The sequence below is a fragment of the Mus caroli genome, unplaced genomic scaffold (assembly GCF_978045245.1).
Source record: "Mus caroli unplaced genomic scaffold, Mus_caroli_1 scaffold_19, whole genome shotgun sequence".
NCBI lineage: Eukaryota > Metazoa > Chordata > Mammalia > Rodentia > Muridae > Mus > Mus caroli.
Genome location: NW_028227274.1, coordinates 33,469,333 through 33,491,197, shown reverse-complemented (window position 1 = coordinate 33,491,197; position 21,865 = coordinate 33,469,333). Strand labels below are relative to the sequence as shown.

The window sequence follows — 21,865 nt, the reverse complement described above, 5'->3', positions numbered from 1 at the left end:
CAGGCTGTTGTTCTGGGTTGCTATCTTTAATGAGGTGCTCTCTGGGGATGGCCTGTCACAAAGATACAGGCCAGATGCTCTGGTTGGCACTGGGTGGTAAGAAGCAGAAGCCACCAGATACTCCACGGCCCAACTTATACCACATGAGATGTATCCTGATGATTTGGGGGAATGTGTTAGTCAGGGAAAGCTTTTGTTGTAAGCCTTGAGAGACTTACTTGTCCTCTTGTCCTTAGAAGGCTTCCAAAGGCTATCTCTCCACACCCTCCTGTCCCCATCAGGGTACCCTGACCCTGCTAGTGGAGGGACCCCTGAGCTCCTCCAACCCAAGGAGTATGGGACTTCATCCCAGAGGAAACAGAGGGGAGTACTGCCCAGTATTCAAGAGCCTTCCTAGACCATCCACTTGCCACTGACATCAACTGGTAGGGTTGGGGGTCAAGGAAGACTTGAATGTTACTTTCTGTTTCTTCTACACACAATTCCTTATATCCAGTGTCTGTCATTTGTCCCAACCCCTGAGCTCTGGGCTTTTGCAAGCCTCCTTTCTTTGAGAGGAGATACACTCATCCCTCAGGGCGCTGTCACTCCTCCACTTGGCCACAAAGCTGACCTGATAAAGTCTACCCCACTGTTGTTAATATCAGAACACTGGAGGTGACCTGACAGATTCATCCAAACAATGGACTATTAGACATCCATTAAAATGATTTATAGATGCATTGCTTGAGTTGGAAAGAAATGTTTTCCAATGTGTTGACTGAAAAGGGATCTGAGGCATTTTAGAGGAAAATGTTTTAGAGGCGATATTTGAAAATATGAAGACTGGGTTTTCTCTCTGAAGATAATTGAATTGATTTTAATGTGTTTTTCCCTTTTTCTTATTTGGATTGTGTAATTTTTCTACAGCAAAATGTATTTCTTATGTAACAAAAGAGTGACAGAGGGGACATGCTAAACTCAGGGGGATTGGTCATTCCACGTAGTGTTACGTCATGTCTGTTTGAGACCAAAGCCAGAGACCTAGCATTCAGCAGATGCTCAGTAGATAACAGGAGCAGGATGGGGCTGAATGCTAGCCCACAGGACAGCTTTGACTCTGGTCTTAAACAGCACCCACTCTATCCCAGGGACTTAGTCCTCTGCTTGGTTCAGCTTTGACCTCAGGACACTCTTGGGACCCAATGTGATGGTCTCCACACCCACACACCAGCACAGCATAAAATAGAGCTGAGGCAGGTGCGGTGCTGGGGCTGTGGCTGGAGCTAGCTCGGTCATGTCTGAAACCCTTTGAGGGCTGTCTCTAGGTGCCTGAGGTCTGCTGCGTGAACAACTTCTGAGCCTTGTGCCAAGAGAACCCAGAGGATTGGTATTGGATCTGATGTCTGGCAGCCACAAAGGGAGTAGTCTCTGTTCAGATCAAGAAAGAGTTTTAAAACATAAACACCACTGTCAGTCATTCCCAGTTCTCAAGTCTCTAATGCTTTCCTCTGACACTGTCAGGACAAATCCAGGGCTATCAATGGGGAGGTCCCCAGTCCTTGCCATAGGTTCTGGGCTCAGGAGTGGGGCTGCAGAGGTTCCCCAGGCCCCCAGCAATGTTCCAAAGGTCAACTGGCACACACTCTTCTTTCCTACAATCTGAGCTGCTGCAATAAACCCACCGAGGAACTTTCCAGATGCAGAACACTAAGCCCACTAAATACGCCCAGCCTCCCCTTTCTGAGATTCTTGTGAGGAAATTCCAAAAGCTAGAAGAGAAAACTCTGTCAAGAGCAAGACATGGCTCAAGCGTGCTGTTATTCTCAGGATGCACTTTAGACCAGTGTTGCCCAATGCAAGCATGATTCAAATATGTCACTCAGAATTGCCTGGCTGACACATACGAAGTTAAAACAAGAAAAAAAGGCAAACCCAATCCAGGCTTCCCATCCTGACTTTATAGCCCTGTCACCTGGGTCCTTCCTCTTCAGCTTCATAGGCTGTTAGGGCCCGTGAACTCGCAAGTTTGCTGTCCCTACCTCATGCTTCCTATTGGTCGCTGACTGAAGTTGGGCTCCCCAAGTTCGGAGTGTCCAGTTTACTCCCCGGTGAATGAACAATGGTCAGGCAGGCGGCGGCTTGAGTCACTCACTGGAAATGAATTGAGTGAATGAGTGAGTGAGTGAATGAATGTGGAGTGAGTGAACTAGGCAGGGTTGTTCAAGAGTGGCTAGTGGGGCACGTGAGTTCCCACGGGATGGAGGGGGACCGTTGGGATCTGAAATAATGGCTCATGTTTCAACAAAGGCGTAGAGTGGCTTCGGAGCTCAGTTCCTTGGACCTCTGCTCCTGCCTGCTCACTGCCTCTGTCTGGCGCACTCCAAGCCCTTCGCCCACACATGAAGCCACGGCCCCTGATTCACTGTACCTCCTTTGGCTGGGACTCAAGTCAAGAAACAAGGTGGCAGAGTCATCATGGCTTCCTTCCACCACCGTGTCACTCCCACCCCTCAGTGGCTGGCTGGAATCAAGGCTGGGAACAAAGGGGCCTGGAGTCCCAGGGGACAAGACTCCCCTGGTGTCAGAACTGCAGGAAAGTTGACACACTCCATTAGGAAAAAGCTGGCACTTCAGAACCCACAAAGAGCTGTATCCCAGTCACAAGATGGCACAGCACTTAGACTAGCTGGAGGTCAGCACCAGACCAAGGTTAGAGGACTTCTATCTGTTAATCTTAGAATGAAGCTAGGTGTGCAGATGTGCTGTGGGTGTGGTCAGCACTGGGATGTGCACTGATTGACACCAGCATGTGTGAAAGACACAAAGGAGCCAGGGAACCCACACAACTGGATGGCTTTCCCGGCCCTTGATGTCCAGGCTGTGAGCAGACCCCTGCCCAGGTGGTTCCCATTAGCTTCCAGAGTTCAGAACTATGAGGTGTGGCAGGAACTCTGGAGCATATGAAAGAGTATAGGGCTTGAGGAAAAGAAGGATGCTAGCCAGGACTCCTACTTAGAGCCATGAAGTTGCAGAAGGCTCCACTCTGATGCAGACTTCTCTTGGACCAAATGAAGAAGGAAGACAGGGAAGGAGGGATCGGCAGACCTGCCAACCATGCATTTTAAAATGTAAGAAGCAAATGACTGAGGGAAAGCATTGTAACGGAAGGTTTATGGCCTTAATATTTTTGGAGCACTCTTGCAAATCCATAAGATGAGCAGTCAGTTGAAAAACAGGCGGCAGACATGAACGAGCAATTCCAGAGGAAGAAACACAATGGGCCAATGCACTTATAAGAACTGTTCAGACTCAGCAGCCATCAAATAAATGCAAATCACAACAACAAAGAGACGTTATCTATTGCTTAGCTAATTGATAGAGATTAAAGGGGAGATAATGCCCAGGATGGTGAGGGTGTGGGAAAAAACTCCTCCTGTCATTTAGAGGAGGAGTATGAATTGGTGTAGCTTTTCAATTTGGCAGAACAAAATTACTTTTCTGGGTGTCATTACTAAGGGAGGCTGTATAGCCTTTGACACAGCAATGCCACTTTTAGGAAGACTGCCTGAGGAAACAGTTGTGCATAGCGATAATGACCTCTATTAAGTGCCTTACATGCATTATGATATCATATGACCCTCACCGGCATCCCGCAAGGTAGCGGCTGCTCTTTATCTCCTGTAGTGTACAGACAAGAAACACTGAAGCAGATAAGAATTAGGTCAATGGCCTCAGGACACAGCTTAACAAGTGGCCAGACCTAGGCTAGAAATCAGGCAGTCTTGAGTACCCTGGATGTGTGCAGGAACCAAGCCAGAGATGGCCCTTGGGGGTTGATTTGTAATGGGAACGTGGGGTGAGAGCATGCAAAGTGCCTCCCGACAGCAATAAGTTACATAAATTATGATACGCCCACACAGGAATATTATGCAAGTGTGAAAAGTGATTCTGTAGAAAAATATGTGTGTGACTGCCAGGGAAATTTTTTCATACACATAAAAGATCTCTAAAAGGATAGCAAAGAAACTGATAAAATTAGTTACCCACATGCTACACTGAGAAGCAAGAGGGAGGTTTGTTTTATAAAATATATGCTCTTCTTACATTTAAATCATGTGACTACATGCTATGTTAAAATATGTATCTGTGCGCGTATACATGTGTAAGTTATGATATAGAACTTTATTCCCCAGAGTAAAAGATTCCAAAAAACATGTTTGAAAGCCCGTACTCAGTCATACTTCAGACCAGTATGAAGGACTACATCCATCCCTATGGTCCCCAAGCCAGCTTCATTGTGGAACCCTTTTCTTAAACATCAATCTGTCTTCCTTCATCTCTCAAGACATTTGCAAGTTAGGTTCTGAGAATGGTGGTGGGACTGAGCACCCAGGTGAGGGGTTACGTTATTTCTTTAAATGAAAGGATCATGTTACTGCACTAGTCCCATTTTCTTTAAAGATTTTGTGTGTGTGTGTGTGTGTGTGTGTGTGTGTGTGTGTGTGAATGTGTGTGTTTGGGGGGTGAGTGTGTGTGAATGTGTGTGTTTGGGGTGTGAGTGTGTGTGTGTGTGTGTGCCTGCCTGCCTGCCTGTCAGTCTGTCTGATTTCCAACTATTGAAATAGTGAACTGTTTTGTTTGCCTGTGTTTACTCATTGTTTTGCCCTGTTTTAAGCTGAACCAAATGACCTCCACAGGTGTATGTGCTTGCTCCCAGCCCGACAAAGCATTTTCTGTTACTTTCCTTCTGGTCTCTGCCCCTGGCTCCCATTCTCTCCTACCTGTGAGTAAGCGTGGGGATAAGTTAGGAAGGAAACAATGCCTTTAGCCAGCCCTTTCTCCTGCCTTCTCCCAGAGCTGCCTCTGCCCCACTGTGGGGCTGTGACAAAAAAAGAAATGCCTGGCGATTGGTTCCGTAGACAGGGCCAGCAGGTTTCCGGACAGTTCCTAACCCTGCTAGGCCATCCCTTCTACTGATGGAAGGGCTCAAACCCAGGCTCTGCTTTCCTCATTGAGAGACAGGGCTCCAAAAGCAGGCACTAGCCTGCCATCTGCCCTACATGCTGCAAATCCAAACACCCAGGCTTTGGCCTGAGCTCTGTGGCTGCCTGGCTGTGTGGTCTCAGTGAAGTTTCTGAACCTCTGAGTCAACTCCACCTACAATGGAGTGCCACAAAGAGCTGAGGAATCAAACAGGAGTGTGCTGGACAGCTGCGTGTTCCAGGAAGGGCCATCTCAAGGCAGATTATTATGTGACCCAACAGGGAGCCCAGCATGCCCTCGCTTTCCTGGGAACCAAGTACTTTTGTCCCCTGTGGGGTGTGTGTGTGTGGGGGGGTGGGTTGTGTGTGTGTGTGGGGGGGGGTTGTGTGTGTGTGTTATAGTGACAGCAAGTGGCCATATGGGAGTCTAGGATGTGTGGGAACAGCCTGGGGTTTCAGAAAACAGGAAAAAGCTTAAGCTTAGTGTCCCAGCCTGGGCCTATGCCCATCAGTCTAACTGCCCTGCATGACCCTTTGACAGCCCACTGCCCTGGCTCACCTCCGTCAGCCTAGGGCTATCTCAGCCTGCCTCATATTCTCACTTTCCTCCAAATCCCATCTTTTAGCTCGTAGCTGCTTGAGCCCTGGTCCCAGGGTTAGGACTACGACTACCCCTCTGGGCTCTACCACCCCTAATGTCACCTGCCACGCTGCAGTGACAATGGCAAGTTACAGTGCCCATGCCAGGTTGACCTTTCTGGGAGTGATAGCTGAGTCTACCATCTTGTCTTCCTGTGTCTTCTGGGCCCAGCATAAGCCTGGTGGGGGAGGGGAGGCGAAGTTGAGGGAAGACGGGATAGATCATGAGTACTGAGGTCATGATCTGCATTTGAACCTCATGTCCATTACTGACCCTCAGGGAAGTGACTTCACTCTTCTAAGCCTCAGTTTCCCTGTCTATTAAATGGGTTTAAACACTGCCGTGAAGTCATGGAAGTTATTATGAAGGTTTTACAAGCAGGTGTGAAGCTCTTGGTACCAACCCGAGGCCAGAGGAGTGTCCAGAGGTAGCAGGACCTTGTTCCCACCGCAGACTCTAAATGTGGGCTGAGTTGGGCTAAAGACAAATGGCAGAAGAGATGGCTTCTGCTCTCCCCAGCTCCAACCTCAAGATGGAGGCTCTTAATGCTCGTGACTGGCACTGTTCTCACCACCCCGACACTCACTTACCTGCCTTGCACTCTGCAGCCACCCGGCCCAAGCTGAAGAAGATGAAGAGCCAAACAGGAGAGGTGGGTGAGAAGCAGTCGCTCAAGTGTGAGGCAGCGGCGGGAAACCCCCAGCCCTCCTATCGCTGGTTCAAGGATGGCAAGGAGCTCAACCGGAGTCGTGATATTCGCATCAAGTATGGCAACGGCAGGTGAGCTGTCCCACCTTCCCTCCATCTCCCCAGCTGCCAGTCCTAGAAGGGAGGGCCAGAGCAGCATCCCCAACCATGGAACCAACTGGGTTCCCCTCTATGCATCCCTTCCTTGCCACATCCCAATGCTCCCCTGACTTCAGAGTCGCTTGTGCCAGGCCTGCCCTGAGATTGCACACCGTGGACAAGAGTTAAAGAATTCCCAGGGCTGGGGATGTACCTCATAGATAAAGTGCTTGTTTAGCATGCACAAAGCCTTGGGTTCAAACCCAGCACCACATAAAACCAGGTGTGGTGCCGGCCACATGCCTTTGATCTCTGTACTTAGGAGGTGGAGTCAGGCAGATCAGAAGTTCAAGGTCATCCTTGGCTAGGTAGCAAGTTGAAGCCAGTTTGGGCTGAATGAGACCCTGTCTCACAAAAAAAAAAAAAAAAAAAAAAAAAAAAGAATGAGGCCATTTATGTTTCTGAAGTCCAGTTGATTCCGAGCTGTCTTTAGCAGCAGAAATCCTGCTTATCAAAAAAACCTAGCATCACATCTTAGAGACCCCAAATTTGGCCATTTGAGGTGAAAGACCCTGTCTCCAGAAAGCCTTTGGGAAGTCACATAAGACGAAGGGCTGGTCTCCTGCTCTGGTAGCCGCCAGTTGTATGAGGGTTTAATAAGTAGGAAGAGAACGCTGACTGACTTTGGGGGTCTGCTGCTGATACTTCCCCACTGCGTGAAGAGTGTCTTCAGCCCTAAATGTCTCAGGAGCATGGTATATACATTCCCTGAAGTCTCAGGCTGGGGAGATACCCATCCATCCAGCAAGGGGCAGGAGGTGCCAGCCAGGAGTCAAAGGCATCTCCTCTCTGCCATTAAACACACTTCTCCCCAACCTCTCTGTGGGCTCTGGGGTCTAGGTAGATATTCTACTCTTAGGAGCTCCTCAACCTTTTCTGCCCTCACCCCAAAAGTAGCTTGCACAAATGTGTTTTGCTTTTGTTTGTTTGTTTGTTTAGGATTTATTTATTATTATACATAAATACACTGTAGCTGACTTCTAAATGACCAGAAGAGGGCGTCAGATCTCATTACTGGTGGTTGTGAGCCACCATGTGGTTGCTGGGATTTGAACTCAGGACCTTCAGGAGAGCAGTCAGTGCTCTTACCCGCTGAGCCATCTCGCCAGCCCTGTTTTTTGTTTGTTTTTGAGATCACCAGCCTATCCCACAACAGAAAATGTTAGATGGATATCCAGGTTCAGACCACCCTACCTCACCTTAGAGGCCTGCAGCCTAAGGAGAGAAATGAGAGTCAGGCTCAGCTCTGCCTTCACTTTCCTTCCAAGACTTGAACCAAAGACCGTGAGCCCCACGGAAAGTCATAAGGGAGGCTTTAGATGACAGGCCTGTGGTTATGATCAGGCTAATTCCTGAGGGTAGCTACGGGAATGGAGAGGTGGGGAGGTTTGGGATATATATCCCTTGTCTATAATATTGACAAGAAGTGCAGTCTAACTACCCAGCCCCACCCCACCCCCAGCTCCTCCCTAGCCCCCTGCTAAAGTCTTGGTACCACCTTAGAAAAAAATGTAGACAGGACTCTTGGAGCTGGAACTAGAGGGGCTGCTGCCCTTCAGCTTCTCCATTATTTCCCCGGGTCTGACTCCAGGGAAGGGACTAGCCCTCGTCTTCTGCTCTGCTCCCAAGCATGGAGCCCATCTTCCTATCAGGCCTCGCACCCTCCCTTCTAATACTCTCACACTCATACCTTCACACCCTCACACACTCATACCCTCACACAACACACACATACACACACTCATACCCTCACACCATACACACACACACACATTCATACCCTCACACCATTCACACACCCACACACACACATTCATACCCTCACACCATACACACACATTCATACCCTCACACCATTCATACACACACTCACACCCTCACACACACACACACACACACACACACACACACACACACACCTCCAGTCCCTGCCTTTCTCTGGTAACTTTAGCCTCTCTCCCTCTTCCTCCCAGCAAACTTTATCCCATCCATCCCTCTTCCAGGATGCTTTCGCAGGCTGCTGTGTCCTCCCTGCTTCTGCTGTGGTTTCTTTCATCACCTCCGCCCCTTCATCCACACCTTTCATCCTCAGTCCACACTGCCTTCCCAAGGCAGCTAGATCAGCACGACCTCAGCCCCCCACCCCATGACCTCTGGGGTCCCAAGCCTAGGCTGCCTAGCAGCACTTGGTACAGTGACAGGTTTTGCCTGTCCCTGTGAGTTCTCCGCTGGCCCTCCTGTGAGGTTGATCTGAGATTGCAGTGGTGCTGGGCTACCCCTTAGGCTTCCCTGCTCTCTCCCTCCCCAGCAGTAATGCCACCTTCCTAGGGTTTTACATCTCTGAGACTCCAGGTTTCCACCTCTAGGCTTGGTGGCAGTGTCACTCATGCTACGCTGTGTTGCCAGCTGACCCCCAAACCCTACTCCTGAGACCTGACAGGAGTCTCTGACTCAGTATGTCCCCAGCCAGCCCTCCCACCCTCGCTAACCCAGCTGCTCCTTGTCATCTCATCTGCTATGCACACATGGCGGCCCCCAGCACCTGCCCCTTGCCATCTCTGCAGGTAGACACAACCTCCCTGCCCTAAATAGTTCTCATCTGGCCTCCCCTCCTCCCAACCTCTTATTCTCAACCCTGGATTTCCCTGGACTGGGAAAATCGCCCCTCTTGTTCCCAGCAAAGGCCCCCAAGGCCCAGCTTAAATATTATATGACTCAGGAATATCTACCTAAGCCCTCCAATCAGCCCTGTCCCCTTTCATGGTACTTTAGACATCGCTTCATCTCACCATTGAGAAACCCATCACTCCTCTCAGGAGAACCCCCACCGCATCCTCATCCTCCCCTGCAGGCCTGAAAGCAGAGGTCCATTTTGAATGTGGAGCTGACAAGATTCCTAGGGCTGGCCTTCCTCTCTTGGGGTTGAGGTCATCATCCTTCAAGAGGATGAGCAGGGGACACTATGGAGAGTCCAAACTTCTAAACAACTAATTTCTTGGTTGAGCCTCAGATTCATCTGACACATGGGCAACCTAATCCAGAGACAAGGCCTAGTCAGGTGGTAGCCTAGGTGGTAGATCGTTAGATTTGAAATATGTTATGACCCCTTTCCCATGTGCTGCCTTCGGAAATGTCCCTTGTCCCCACCTGTCCTGTCCCCTGGGCTCCCAGCAGTACATTGGGGTTTTTTTTTTGTTTGTTTTTTGTTTTTTTCTTTTATTTGTTTATTTATTATTAGGTATTTTCTTTATATACATTTCAAATGCTATCCCGAAATTTCCCTATACCCTCCCTCCGCCCTGCTCCCCTACCCACCCACTCCTGCTTCTTGGCCCTGTATTGGGGCATATAAAGTTTGCAATACCAAGGGGCCTCTCTTCCAAGTGATGACTGACTAGGCCATCTTCTGCTACATATGCAGCTAGAGATATGAGCTCTGGGGGTACTGGTTAGTTCATATTGTTGTTACACCTATAGGGTTGCAGACCCCTTCAGCTCCTTGGGTACTTTCTCTAGCTTCTCTATTGGGGGCCCTGTGTTTCATCTTATAGATCACTGTGAGCATCCACGTCTGTATTTGCCAGGCACTGGCATAGCCTCATACAAGACAGCTATAACAGGGTCCCAGTACATTGTTAACTGTGAAGGAATAGGTCATGATAGGGAGCTTTTGATTATCTGTGACTAAGGTCCTCTCAATGTGACTCCAAGAGAGCTGCCACCTCTCCATCCTACCCAGTCCCCCACTGCCCAAACCTCACCAGCACGGGAACCAGAGCACAGAGCAAGGAGCCTGTTTTCTGATGAGCCTCTCTCTGTCCTTCCTCCATGGGTTCCTCGTGCTCTGCCTGCCCAGGCTATATTCAGCCTTGGCATCTCTGCTGGCAGAGACCAACTTCCCGACAGGGGCTGACTGTCTGTCTCTATGCCCGCCAAATTGCAGTGTCACCCAAGCCTTCCTGAGCCAGGAGAAAACTGGCCCCCACCCCCCCAGCCCAGGGCACAGGCCCTCCCCTTCAGAACCGCATGTTCCCTTATTTATGAGGGGCAGGCTGGGACAGGCCCCTCAGGCAGGCAGAGGAGCCAGGCACTGCGGAAAGTGTGGGGCTGCCCAGATCCTGTCCCTGCCAGCAGAGAACCGGCTAGGGAGAGTGGGACAGCACCATTACAGGGGCAGACCTGGGTCAGCACACGGATGAAGCAGCAGGAGTGTACATCCTGCCTGCTTGCCAGGAAGACTGGGAGAGAACCCCGAAGCCCAGGGACTCCAGATAGATCTAAGGATGGGGAGAGTGCGGTCCCAGCAACGCCAGCCTGAGAGACCCTCAGGGTCCAGCCTCAGTCATAGCTCTGATAAACTTCTCACTTCCCTGAGACCTCTGATAAACCAGATGAACCAGTGAACCAAGATGCCTTTTCCTGCCACACCTAAGAATTGTTATCACCTCTTTCTTATCCCAAAAGGGGTCCTTTGCCAAGCCCCGTCCCACTTGATCCTGGTCTCCTGTACCCTTAGGGGGGAGACCTTCCTCCAAGTCTCACTGCTGCTCCTTAGCTGCTCTGCCTTGTCCTGCTACAAATAACACTGCAGCTGTGGGTGACCATGGGGAGCTGGCTGGCTCTGGGCCCCCTAAGCATGAACCCTTTTGCCCTCAGCGGACACACCCCTTCCCTGCCTATCCAGTATGCATGAAAGTGAGGGAAGCTTTGGCCCAGGGAAGTGGGAATCTGTAACATCTAATTAGGCTTCGATGAGGAGATGTTCACTTAGGCAGAGGGGCCTCCAGGGTTCTGCTTAATGAAGGAAACTAATGGATAGAGGAGAGCTGTGGGCAGGCACAAGCCCAAGGAGAGACCTACCCAGGAAGGATAGGATATACAGGTAAGCAACTCTCACCACATTGGCGAGGCCATCATCAACGCAGTAAGGTCTGTCAGTCTGTAGCAATCTCGTGGGACTGTGAGAGGGAGATGTGTGGGAAGAGGCATGGGGCAAAGTGAAGAGGGGGAGCCTCCTGCTCATCTCTCCTCCCATTCTCCCCCTGTCCCCCATCCCCTGTCTCCCATTCCAGTCCTTATCCCAGCAGTGTCATGGCTCTCCTTTGCATCCTTGGGGCTCAGGCAGGACAATGGCAGCTACACCTGCTGTTACTCCACCCAGCTGTACATCTGCAAGGAATCTGGTTTTTTAATCTGCTCCTAAAAAGAAGAGGAGATCCCAGCATGTAAAGACAATGTGACCTTTACTGGAGTCCCTGGCTTTATCCAGAGCACTTTCTGGGCCCCAGAAAACATCAGATGCAGGAAGGGTTGGGAGCTGTGGACAGAGCCTTGGAGAGCCAAGAAGCCCCAGAGTTGGTGCAGGGAAGCTTTGAGAAGGAAGCAGAGATTTGGTCAGGGCTTTGGAAAGAAACCAAAGCCACTGCTCTAGAGTCTCTGTATGGAGGAGGGATGGCTAGGACCTGGCTTCAAACTACTCAAGAGAGAGATCAGAGGAAGGGGTAGCCCTAGCTTCTGGTGTCCTCACTGACCTCAGCTCCTGTTCCACCTCTGCTTTGCTTTGCTGTGTCCATCAGCCACTCACATTTGTGGAAGGAATTAAACCAACGTCTCTTAGAGAGGCTACAGAGGGCCCCTCAATGGTAGGGCTGAGCAGACAGACAGTAGGAGAGAGTCACAGATGTGGACTGGTACCCTGACACAGTTGCAGCTGAAGCCATCAGGCAGGTGCTCTTCCAGGAACCTGGGGTTAGAGTTCATGCTGCTGTTATGATGGGGTACCCAGACAGACTCACTTATAAACAGTGGGATGTATTTGTACCACAGTTGTAGAGGGTGGGAACTCTAGGATCAAGGGTCTGAGGGCCTTTTCAATGCTGTGTGTCCTCATGACCTGCTAGCACCATTGCAGTGGGGGAAGTGGGGACCAGTGGACCTTGGGAGACACATCCAAACCATAACTCCAAACAGGGACAATCTGACACTTCTAGGGATGGCAAAGGCAGCTGAGAAGGAGGGACATGGCCATGTGACTTCCTAAGGGGCCTGGCCTTCTTCCCCAAGAAAAACAATATAAAGAAAGCCAGCCACGGGAAAAGAGTTGTGAAGAGTCACAGATTTAGAACATGTGTACTGTGGCTATATGCACCCTGTGTTGCCCTGAAGGTTAAATCTCTGCCCAGCTCCAGGGTTCATCATACCACCTGCACTCCAGAAAAGACTGGCCTGAGGGACCTTCTTCTCACCCAACCTACACACACATTGGTGGCTCTGTAATGTGACCACTAGGTGACCACTGATAAGCTCTGGCAGCCCTGGCTCATACCTCTCTCCCTCTTTCCTCTCCCAACCCAGAAAGAACTCACGGCTACAGTTCAACAAAGTGAGGGTGGAGGATGCCGGGGAGTACGTCTGTGAGGCCGAGAACATCCTTGGGAAGGACACCGTGAGGGGCCGACTCCATGTCAACAGCGGTAGGTGTCCCTCAAGAGAGAGAAAGGTTCTGGGGGACTTGGCAGAACAGATCAGCTGCCCCTCGGCCCAGCACATGATCTATCCTGCACTCACACCCCCCTCTTCCTGTTGCTGCATATCAAACCCAAGATCTCAGCTGAATCAGAGAAATGCAGTCAAAGCATAAATGTTTAGTTTTGTTATCTGGGCCTGGAAGAGCCGCCAGCTCTCATTTTAAATACCCTGAAAACTAAATATTTTGAAATCAAGTGGTAGGGGTTGGGGGAAGGATATTTTTAGAAGGCAATTATGAGAGGCTGGGCTGTCAGAAGCGAGGTTGGGGGAGAGACAGGCCTGGGGTGGGTGTGAGCTGCATGCCTGTTGCCAGCTGCATTGTCAGACACCTGAGCCAGGCCTGAGGGTGGGAGGCTGGAGTGCCCAGGACCCGTGGGCAGCCTCCATTTAGGGATAACAGACCTGTCTCACGGACCCTACTCCCCCTTTTGAGACTTACAAAGGAGGGCCTCAGAACTGTTTGACTTACTGGTTCACAGTGTCCCACGCAGTATCAGAACAGAGAACACCTTTCTGCTGGGCTGTCCTCTCGAGCCCTGGTTTAGGGCCTAGAAAGCCACCTTTCCTCTCTGCCTGAGCCGGGCACTCACAGACTGAGCGTACAATGTCGGGTTTGCTGTTAAAGTCCTGTCCCTGGCATAGGCTCTGACCCTGTATATGTTGCCCCCTGAGTACACTACCACAGCCCAACCTTGAATCTAAAGAGGAGCCTGCAGCATTACCTAGGCCCCAGCCAGCCCGGATTCCATCTGCAGTACGCTAATGAGAGACACCTCGTCCCCCAGCCTCAGGCTTCTTGGGCTCTAGAGCCACTGTGTCACAGAAGTCTAAGTCTAGATCTTTCTCACATCTGTTCCTTCAGTCCCATCCCTACCTCAAGGGCAGCCACGGCTCAGGCTTCACCCTCACTTCACCCTTTTATAGTGCCATTTTGAAGGCAAACCCTTCCTTCCCATGGAGCCCCAACACAAGCACTTGCTCCTTTCCCATCTGACCCCACTCCCCTTCACCCCACCCCCACCCCACCATCCAGATCCTTTCAAACCACAGGCAGCCTTGACCTTTAACCCTCTGCTCATTCCAGTGTCACTCTGGATCCAAACCCAATCCTGGCCTATCTCTTGACCCACCATGGTCTGGTGGCATCTCTTGAATGCCTTAAGCCCCACACTGTTGCTGGGTTTGTTCTGTGCTTTGACCACCCAGTGCAGGAGAAGCAAAGAGAGCAGGGTCGATGCAGTCCCCTGGGATTTCTGGTCACATCTACTATTTACTGAGCCAGACTCTGTTTTCTCTCGTGGATCCTTCTTTAGGGGAGGCTAGGAAAGGTTGTATATGTTGCATAAACAGTTTATTACTGATTGGGCTCTACAGTGTGGAAGTCATTAGTGAACTTGGTCGTGGCACTCCATGGACTTGATTACTAGCCTGGCCTCAGGGGCCTCGCTAGCACAATGCCTGCCTCACAATAGATAGCTGCTAAATGTCATATTAAGGAAATTACAACCTACAGTTAGGAATGTAGTTCAGTGGTAGAGTTCTTGCCTAGTATATGCAAGGCCTGAATTTCACTATCTTTGTTTGTTTGCTTATTTGTTTTTTGAGACAGGGTCTCTCTACTTAACCCTGGCTGTCTGGAAACTCACTGTGTAGACCAGGCTGGCCTTGAACTCACAGAGATCCACTTGCCTCTGCCTCCCAAGGATTGGGATTAAAGGCATGTGCTGATATACCCAGCTTTCAGTATGATTTTTTTTTTAATTTAAAAAAAGAAAGAGCTATCGCAAAGCCTTTGTGGCCTCCTCGATTTCCTGGCTGGAGAAGGGTGACAGAGGGGGATATTTGGATGGGGCCACCCTCCAGCCATCCCAAAGTGAGATGTACCTGGGCTTAGCATCTGCCATCTCTGTTGTAGTGATCAGGCAGACTCTGCGTTTCCCATTTTACTAATGAAGACTTCCTGGCTTAGAATGGACAAGTATCCAACCTAAGCCAGCCTTAAGGACTGCATTCATTGTCTCGTGAAACTAGGAAGTCCAGAGGTCATCTAGCACCAGGCAGAACAGAGTTCGGCAACTAGAAGTGGTTTGGTTCCTGCTTTCTCCCTCTTCTTCCACACTGTAGAGCCCTATCAGAAAGAGAAGGCACCTGCCTCAGCCAGCCCCCATCCCTGTGTCCTTCTGGAGCAGGCACGAGAATGGCTTCTAAGTCATCCTGCCTAGGTCACGTGCACACTTGGCCTGGCTACTGTGGTGGAGGAGTACCATCTTTACCAGACTTACCTGTGTGCAGGACTATAAAGAGGCAGAGCACCCTGAGAAATGGCCCTCCATCTCACGATGTGAGGCGAACGGAACAGGGAAAGTTTCCCCACCATAGCTGTGCCCTCTCTGATGCACACCGCCCACAGGCATCAGTGTCTGTTGGCTCTGCAGCCTGGCGTGAGAACAGAGTCCCAGGAGATAGAAAGAGCTCAGAGATATGCAGAGACTCCAGCTTTGTGCTCCAAAGCTTTCCCCTCGTAGGCTGAGCTCTGCGGTCTTAGCCTTCTCCTAAGCTGCTGGGATTGTGCATTTGCTGCCTCACCAGCACACACGCAGGCATCCTCACACACACACACACACACACACACACACACACACACACACACACACCTTTTCTCACACACACACACACACACACACCTTTTCTCTTCCCTCTTTGGTCCATGGCAGGCCAGGCTCCTCCTGATGTGGAAAAGTGATCATGACCATTTTCCCAGGCAGAGATGCATGGATTTCTTGTTTACCAATGAAACGCAGCAGACCTGCAGCAACCACGCCCTGAGGAGGGGGTGGAGGGCAGGCAGCGAGCGGGCAACTCTGCCTGCCCCCAGTGACTCATCCCAAGGTGGGTTGGCATGGCCCGCCCAGCCCCAAGGGGAGCAGGGCCACGGGGATGGGGCATCAAAGAGCATCGTCCCACTCTTGGATAGCTACCTACCTCTCCGTTAGGGTGGAGCTGTAGTCCTTCCCAGATCAGAGCAGGCCCTCCGGAAGTGACAGTTCGGGGTCTCACAGGAGCTCCTAGGGCTGACAGGGAAGAGGAATGTGCAGACATAGGCAGAACTTGTAACAAAACAGTCTACATGGTGCAATTCCCTTCCACCTTACAGAAGCCAGAAGCCCGTCCCAACTGAAAGGGAATTTGGGCCTGTCCCAGGAGACAGAGCACAGGGCAGGCAGGTTTGACATGAAGTGTTACAAGACTGTGGGCATGTGGTAGAGGCCTCTGGTCAAGGGATCACTGGTGGAACACATCTATGCATGCACACACAAGCACACACCCTCACATCAGTTGTATTCAGTATGACCCTGCTCTAAGCCAGAGAGGCACAACCACGGTTACCAGCATCGGACCTCAGATGACAGGAAGGTAAAGTCCTAGATCTATGCCTCTTCCAACAAACAAAGTAGGGGTCCTGGGGATAGACACCTGAGCCAAATGTAAAGGAGCCATTTGCACAGCAAAGCGAGTGCTGGATAGCTCAAAGCAATGGACCTTAAAGAGGGGAAGAAGTTTGCCCATGCTCAAAAGAGGAAGGCAGCTGCAGCCAGGACAGCAGAGAGGAACTCAGTGTTCACTCTCAGCCTCTGTCCCATTTCATCTTCCTCTGAAGGTCTGGGACAGCTTGCACCAAGACACTCACAGCAACTGCTCCCTGAGTTTTCCCCTTCTGGGCATGGATTTAATTAATTTTTAGATATAATTTCCATACCATAAAATTTGCCCTTTTAAAGTATGATTCAGTGGTTTTCCGTAGAGTCACCAACTTATGTAACCATCTCCACTAATTCTAAGACATTTTCATCACCACATCAGGAACTCCTCCCTCCAATGCCACAACCGTGGCTCCTGCTTTCTGCCCCTACAGATTAGCTTTCGTAGACAGTTTATATAAATATAACGTATAAGTGGCCTCCACATACCTTAAGGCCCATCCATGTTGTAGCATGTATGAGTGCATTCCTTTTTTGGTAAAATGATATTCCGTGTGTGTGAAGGTACTATATTTTATTCACCCATTCAACGGGTTTGAATTGTTGACTCATTTGGATCATTGCCACAGTGGGGCCAATGAATAACGCTTCTGCGGACATTCGTGTTCAGGTGTTTGTAAGCACACACATTTTCAGTCTTGAGGATACACCCAAGAGTGGAATTTCTTGAGTACATGGTAACTCTGAAGATTTTAATTCTTTATTTTAAAGAACTCCATGACTAGATGCCTAAGCAGCCAGGCCACTGTACATTCCCGCACACGGTGCCCCAGGGTACTTTGTCTCCACATCCTCTCCACAAACTGTGATTTTCCCCGCTCCACCATCCCGGCCCTCTCAGTAGGTGTGAAGTAGTATCCCACTGTGGCTTTGAGGAGACAGTGTCTTACAGAAAAGATATCCGCGGCCATGCTAAGGACACTAGGCTACACTCAGGGAAGCAGCAGAGCACATTTCCCCTCAAGAGTCAGATATGCACTTGCTCATTCACTCTGTCAGCAAACATTAGGCACCTATTCTGTGTCGAGCGTTTGTCTGCATGATGGGGGTTAGTGACACGTGATGTGGCCACAGCTTGGGTTCTAGTGGCGGAGCTAGCGATGGCATGCATGGTTCCTTAATCAGCTTAGAATAAATACTCCTAGCAGAAGCCTGTACAGTGAACAGAAAGATTGTGGGGGTTGCAGCCATCTTGAGAAGGCTGGGGAGGCTACCCTGAGACCCTGATATTTCAAAGGTCCTCGGCAGCAGGGCACCTGACTACACCTGAAGTGAGTCTAGTTAAATATGTTGAAAGAACAGGGTAAAAAATAACAGAAAGGTGATGAGGCCCAGATTAGACCTGATGAGGAGTTGGGGGCTTTGTTTTGACTACACTCATTTATAGGGACGCCATGATCATGGGGAGGGTTGACACAATTCACATATTTTAAAGACCACCATGGCAGATTTTCAGCAAAAAGGCCAGAGTGCAGGCAAATGTCCAGTAAGTAAGGTCACCCGAGGAAGAAGTGACAATAATAGGCTGGACCAGGGAAGGAAGCCGGAGGTGGTAGAAGTGGCCATGCCTGGAAGAATATATATAGCAGAAAGAATAAAGAGGGAGTGGAAGACGCGCTCTAGGACCTTGGGGCTCACACACATAGGGAAGACTAGAGAAGAGGTTGAGACAGGTAACTGGGAGGCCAGTTTGGACATACTGGATTTGGGGTAGCAATCAGCCAATCTGGTGGAGAGGTCGAGAGAACAGGCTTCTCCCACCTTTGCTTCTCCAACAAGAGAACAGTGACAAAGTACTGACCAATGCATTCACAAGGGGATTTAAAAACCTGTGAGTGCCAGACCAGTGTGAGGACACCATGGCCTGACACCTGTAGGGCACACACCTCCCTGCACTGTGGCTTCACTACCACTACAGTTATGTTAAAGTAGGTTGGGAAGGCCTTGCCCTGTCAGAAGAGGTGGGGAGACCTGTGCCACTCTTCCCTGACATCAGTGGCTACCTCCCTCACTATGTTCCCTTTTGTCTTTCTGGGGTGCTGGCATCCGCACATGTGCTATGGTATTGGCAACCCAGACTCAGTGTACCACAACTAGGTGGCCCCCATCTCTCTTCTGTGGTCCCTGAAACCCCAGCATCCTCACTACTGTCCACTGCTTCCTCAACCTAGCAGAATAACAATAAGGACCGGACAGCAGGAGGTCTCTGCCACCATGGCTGCAAAGGAGCCCTGCTGGGCCTGGCTGGTCCAGACCAAGATTCCTTAGGCTTAGCCAAGGCCCCTGGGAAGCCCCAGGCTGTGGTCCACATTCATCTGCTTGCATCAAGCCTTGGTGCTGACATGTTCTCTCACAAGGGACAGGGTATCTGGCAAGAATACACAACTGCAGCTCTAGACAGGCACTCCGCCATTGTCTCTCTTCACCCCTCCCACGAGGTGTAACCAAAGGGCAAGACAACCTCTAAGCCCTCCACGCCAGGATCTGCCCAGTGCTGGACTTTATAACTTGCAGGCATGGTCACCGTACTCCTGTCTCTTCTTTGTCCCTTTCTTAGTTTCCTGGGTCTCTATGACCCAGATTTGGAGCAAACACCAGTAAAAGCTTCCTTTGCCTGGCTAGCATGTGGGTCCCAGCTGGGTTTGCGGTGGGGCCCTAGAGGAGACCTCAGAAGGGGTGGGGCCTGAGATGCCAGCTCTGCAACAGGCATGGGGCTGAGAGGAGGGTGGGAGCTGGCCTGCTGAGTTTTATCTGTGAGCTCCTCAGACATATACAGAGGCAGTGCTGTGTGTACACTCCAGTCCTCCACGCTCCATCTGTCTCTCTACATGTCTAAACACTGAGGGTGCCAAGCGCCTGCCTGCTCCATCCTCCTCCTCCCCTCGCCTCCTCCCCACTGCTGATGGGAGCAGTGGAGGCTGCCACCCCAGGGAAGATAAGGGTAGCCAATGTGGAGTGGGACACCTCAGTCCGAGGACCACCTCTGGGCAGGAGTGAGAGACCCTCAGAGCCCCAGAGCAGGAATAGGGAATAGGGACTCCTTTTTGACAGCACATTCTGGAAAGCCAGTGTGGGGCATTGCCTTACAAAAAGAAGGCTTTGCATTTAAAGCCAGCTTTCTGAACACTGTCCCCTGCTAAGGGAGCAGAGCACTCATTACTCTCACTGTTTCGGGCAAGCCTGATCAATCAGATGCACAGCCTGGGTTAGCAGCCAGCCTTTCTCCCACCCGGCTTTCATATCCCAGCTGTTCCCCGACCCCACCCCCACCCCAACCCCCACCCCGTTCCTCTCCCAGCACCTCCTGAACTTTATGATTTATAGCTTAGGCTGGCCAAGGTCTGAAGGCTCCCTCCACCAGCAACAGCTAACAAGGAGAGAGCTGTCTAGTGTGGGGACATGAAGGAGACCCTGAACAATTCTACAGACAGGCCATAGCAGCCTTTCATAACATGACAGCCCTGGAAACAAGAGGGAAGAGAGTGGAAGCCAAGACCCAGCCCCCAATAGACACTGTCCCAGAGCTCAGAAAATGACAGTATCCTAAAGGTGTCCTTTTCCCTGATCCCCCTGGTTCACATCCAGTCCTACAGTGGACACCCCTAAGAGGGAGGCCAAAGTAGTGCAAAGGTCAGGCTTTCCTCCAGTGGAGGAAGCTCTTTCTGGTCTCTTCCACCCCTTCAAGACAGTGGAAACCCCCTAGCTTTTGTAGGTTTCCCAAGAGAACCAGCGCAGAGCCACACTGGGCAGAGGGTCTGTTGTGGCTTGCTGTTTGCCTTGTGGTCCACCAAGAGATACCCACTAGCCCTTTCCTGCCCAGGCATCCCTGCAGATTCTAGGGACCTTCCAGTTTTGAGATAGAAACATGAAAGAACACAAAGAAAGTGGTCCCTGTGCCCAGAGGTGGTGTCGGTGGGTCACTAGCGCCTGTCTCTCATACCTCCAGTGAGCACCACTCTGTCATCCTGGTCGGGACATGCCCGGAAGTGCAATGAGACCGCCAAGTCCTACTGTGTGAATGGAGGCGTGTGCTACTACATCGAGGGCATCAACCAGCTCTCCTGCAAGTAAGTGACCGGTCGGGGTGGGCACAGGGTCAAGAGCAGGGGAGGAGATGCTGGGACGGAAGTGGAGGGCTCTAGGAAAAAAGTGAGCTTCAAGCTACTTGGAAGTGATTCCCCAGGGGGCACAGACAGGGTGGTTTGCCCACTTTCTAGTCTTTTCCTGGACTCTAGAGATATGTAAGCTCTAAGGGATGTGTGGATTCCTATAGGACCCGGTTTGCTAGGCCCCTATCACCCTGTGTCCTGATGCCCACCTCTTACCAACACTGCAGGGAGGTGGAGATACCAGTCTAAGGCACTGGGTGTTTCTCTCTCTCTCTCTCTCTCTCTCTCTCTCTCTCTCTCTCTCTCTCTCTCTCTCTCTCTCTCTCTCTCTCCCCCCCACCAATTTTGTCTTTCTTCCCCATCTCTAAGCAACTCTCCAAATTTGTCCTGAGTGAACATGTCCTGACTGATTCTTCTCCCATAGTGCTAAGCCTGGAAGCGCAGGTCGCAAGCTCCAGAGCCCTCAGCACCTGGTAGTCCCACTCTTGTTGTCTAGTGGAGAAATAGGGGTTTAGAAGCTGAGGGAAGACCTTAGGAAACAGGAGGGACCCAGAGCCCAGTGATGGCCTTAGATCTGATTGTCCTTCCTGCCCTGTGACCAGAAGTGGCCAGTCCTGTCCTGAGCATTGCTTGTGCCATTTTAACCCCAGCCCCTCTCTATGGAAGGTGGGGACTCCAGCAAGGATACCACTATGGGAGTGGCCCAGTGGAGGAGGTGGAGGTGGCCCCAGCAGGAACTCCAAGGAGCTCAGAACTCAACTGCCCATTCTGCAGCACTCAGGACTGTGTGGAGGAGGCCACCAGGAAGGGCTTTTTCAGTCCCAGCAGGTCTGCTGGGCAGTCCTCCTGCATGTGTGTGAGGAGTTTGACACAAACCTAAAGAGCACAACTCTGACTAGACCTTAAGGAGGAATAGGAAGGGGGTCTAGTCAGCAACTTGGATTTCTCAAAGCAACCCATGCTAAGGGTGCCCCAGACTAGGTACCAGTGCTGTTCTGTTCCCGTGATATCTGGACAAAGGCAACTAAGAGTTGCTAGTTCAGAAAGAGGGTCTTGACCAGGCTTTCCTGCCTCTGCCTCCCACCCCCCAGGTCAGATCTTACACCCTTATCACTGCCTTGGCCTTTCTAGTCATGTGAACCAGCAGAGGAGACTGGGGCTTTTAAAGAGTCCTATATAAGCTGATAGGGTCCCAGTGTCCATGTGTCCTCTCACTCACCCACAAGAGAGCTTGGTGGC

At 50.8% G+C, this 21,865-nt stretch overlaps 1 protein-coding gene across 3 annotated transcripts in view; it reads left to right on the top strand.

Moving 5' to 3' along the window:
- Nrg2 (neuregulin 2) overlaps positions 1 to 21,865 on the top strand; it is a 180,718-nt gene that overhangs the window by 139,779 nt on the left and 19,074 nt on the right. For all 3 annotated transcript variants that reach the window (XM_021150353.3, XM_021150354.3, XM_085833378.1), the window contains exons 2-4: positions 6,213 to 6,384; positions 12,805 to 12,923; positions 20,464 to 20,584. In XM_021150353.3, coding sequence (XP_021006012.1) covers positions 6,213 to 6,384; positions 12,805 to 12,923; positions 20,464 to 20,584 — 412 coding nt within the window. The remainder of the gene's footprint in view (positions 1 to 6,212; positions 6,385 to 12,804; positions 12,924 to 20,463; positions 20,585 to 21,865) is intronic.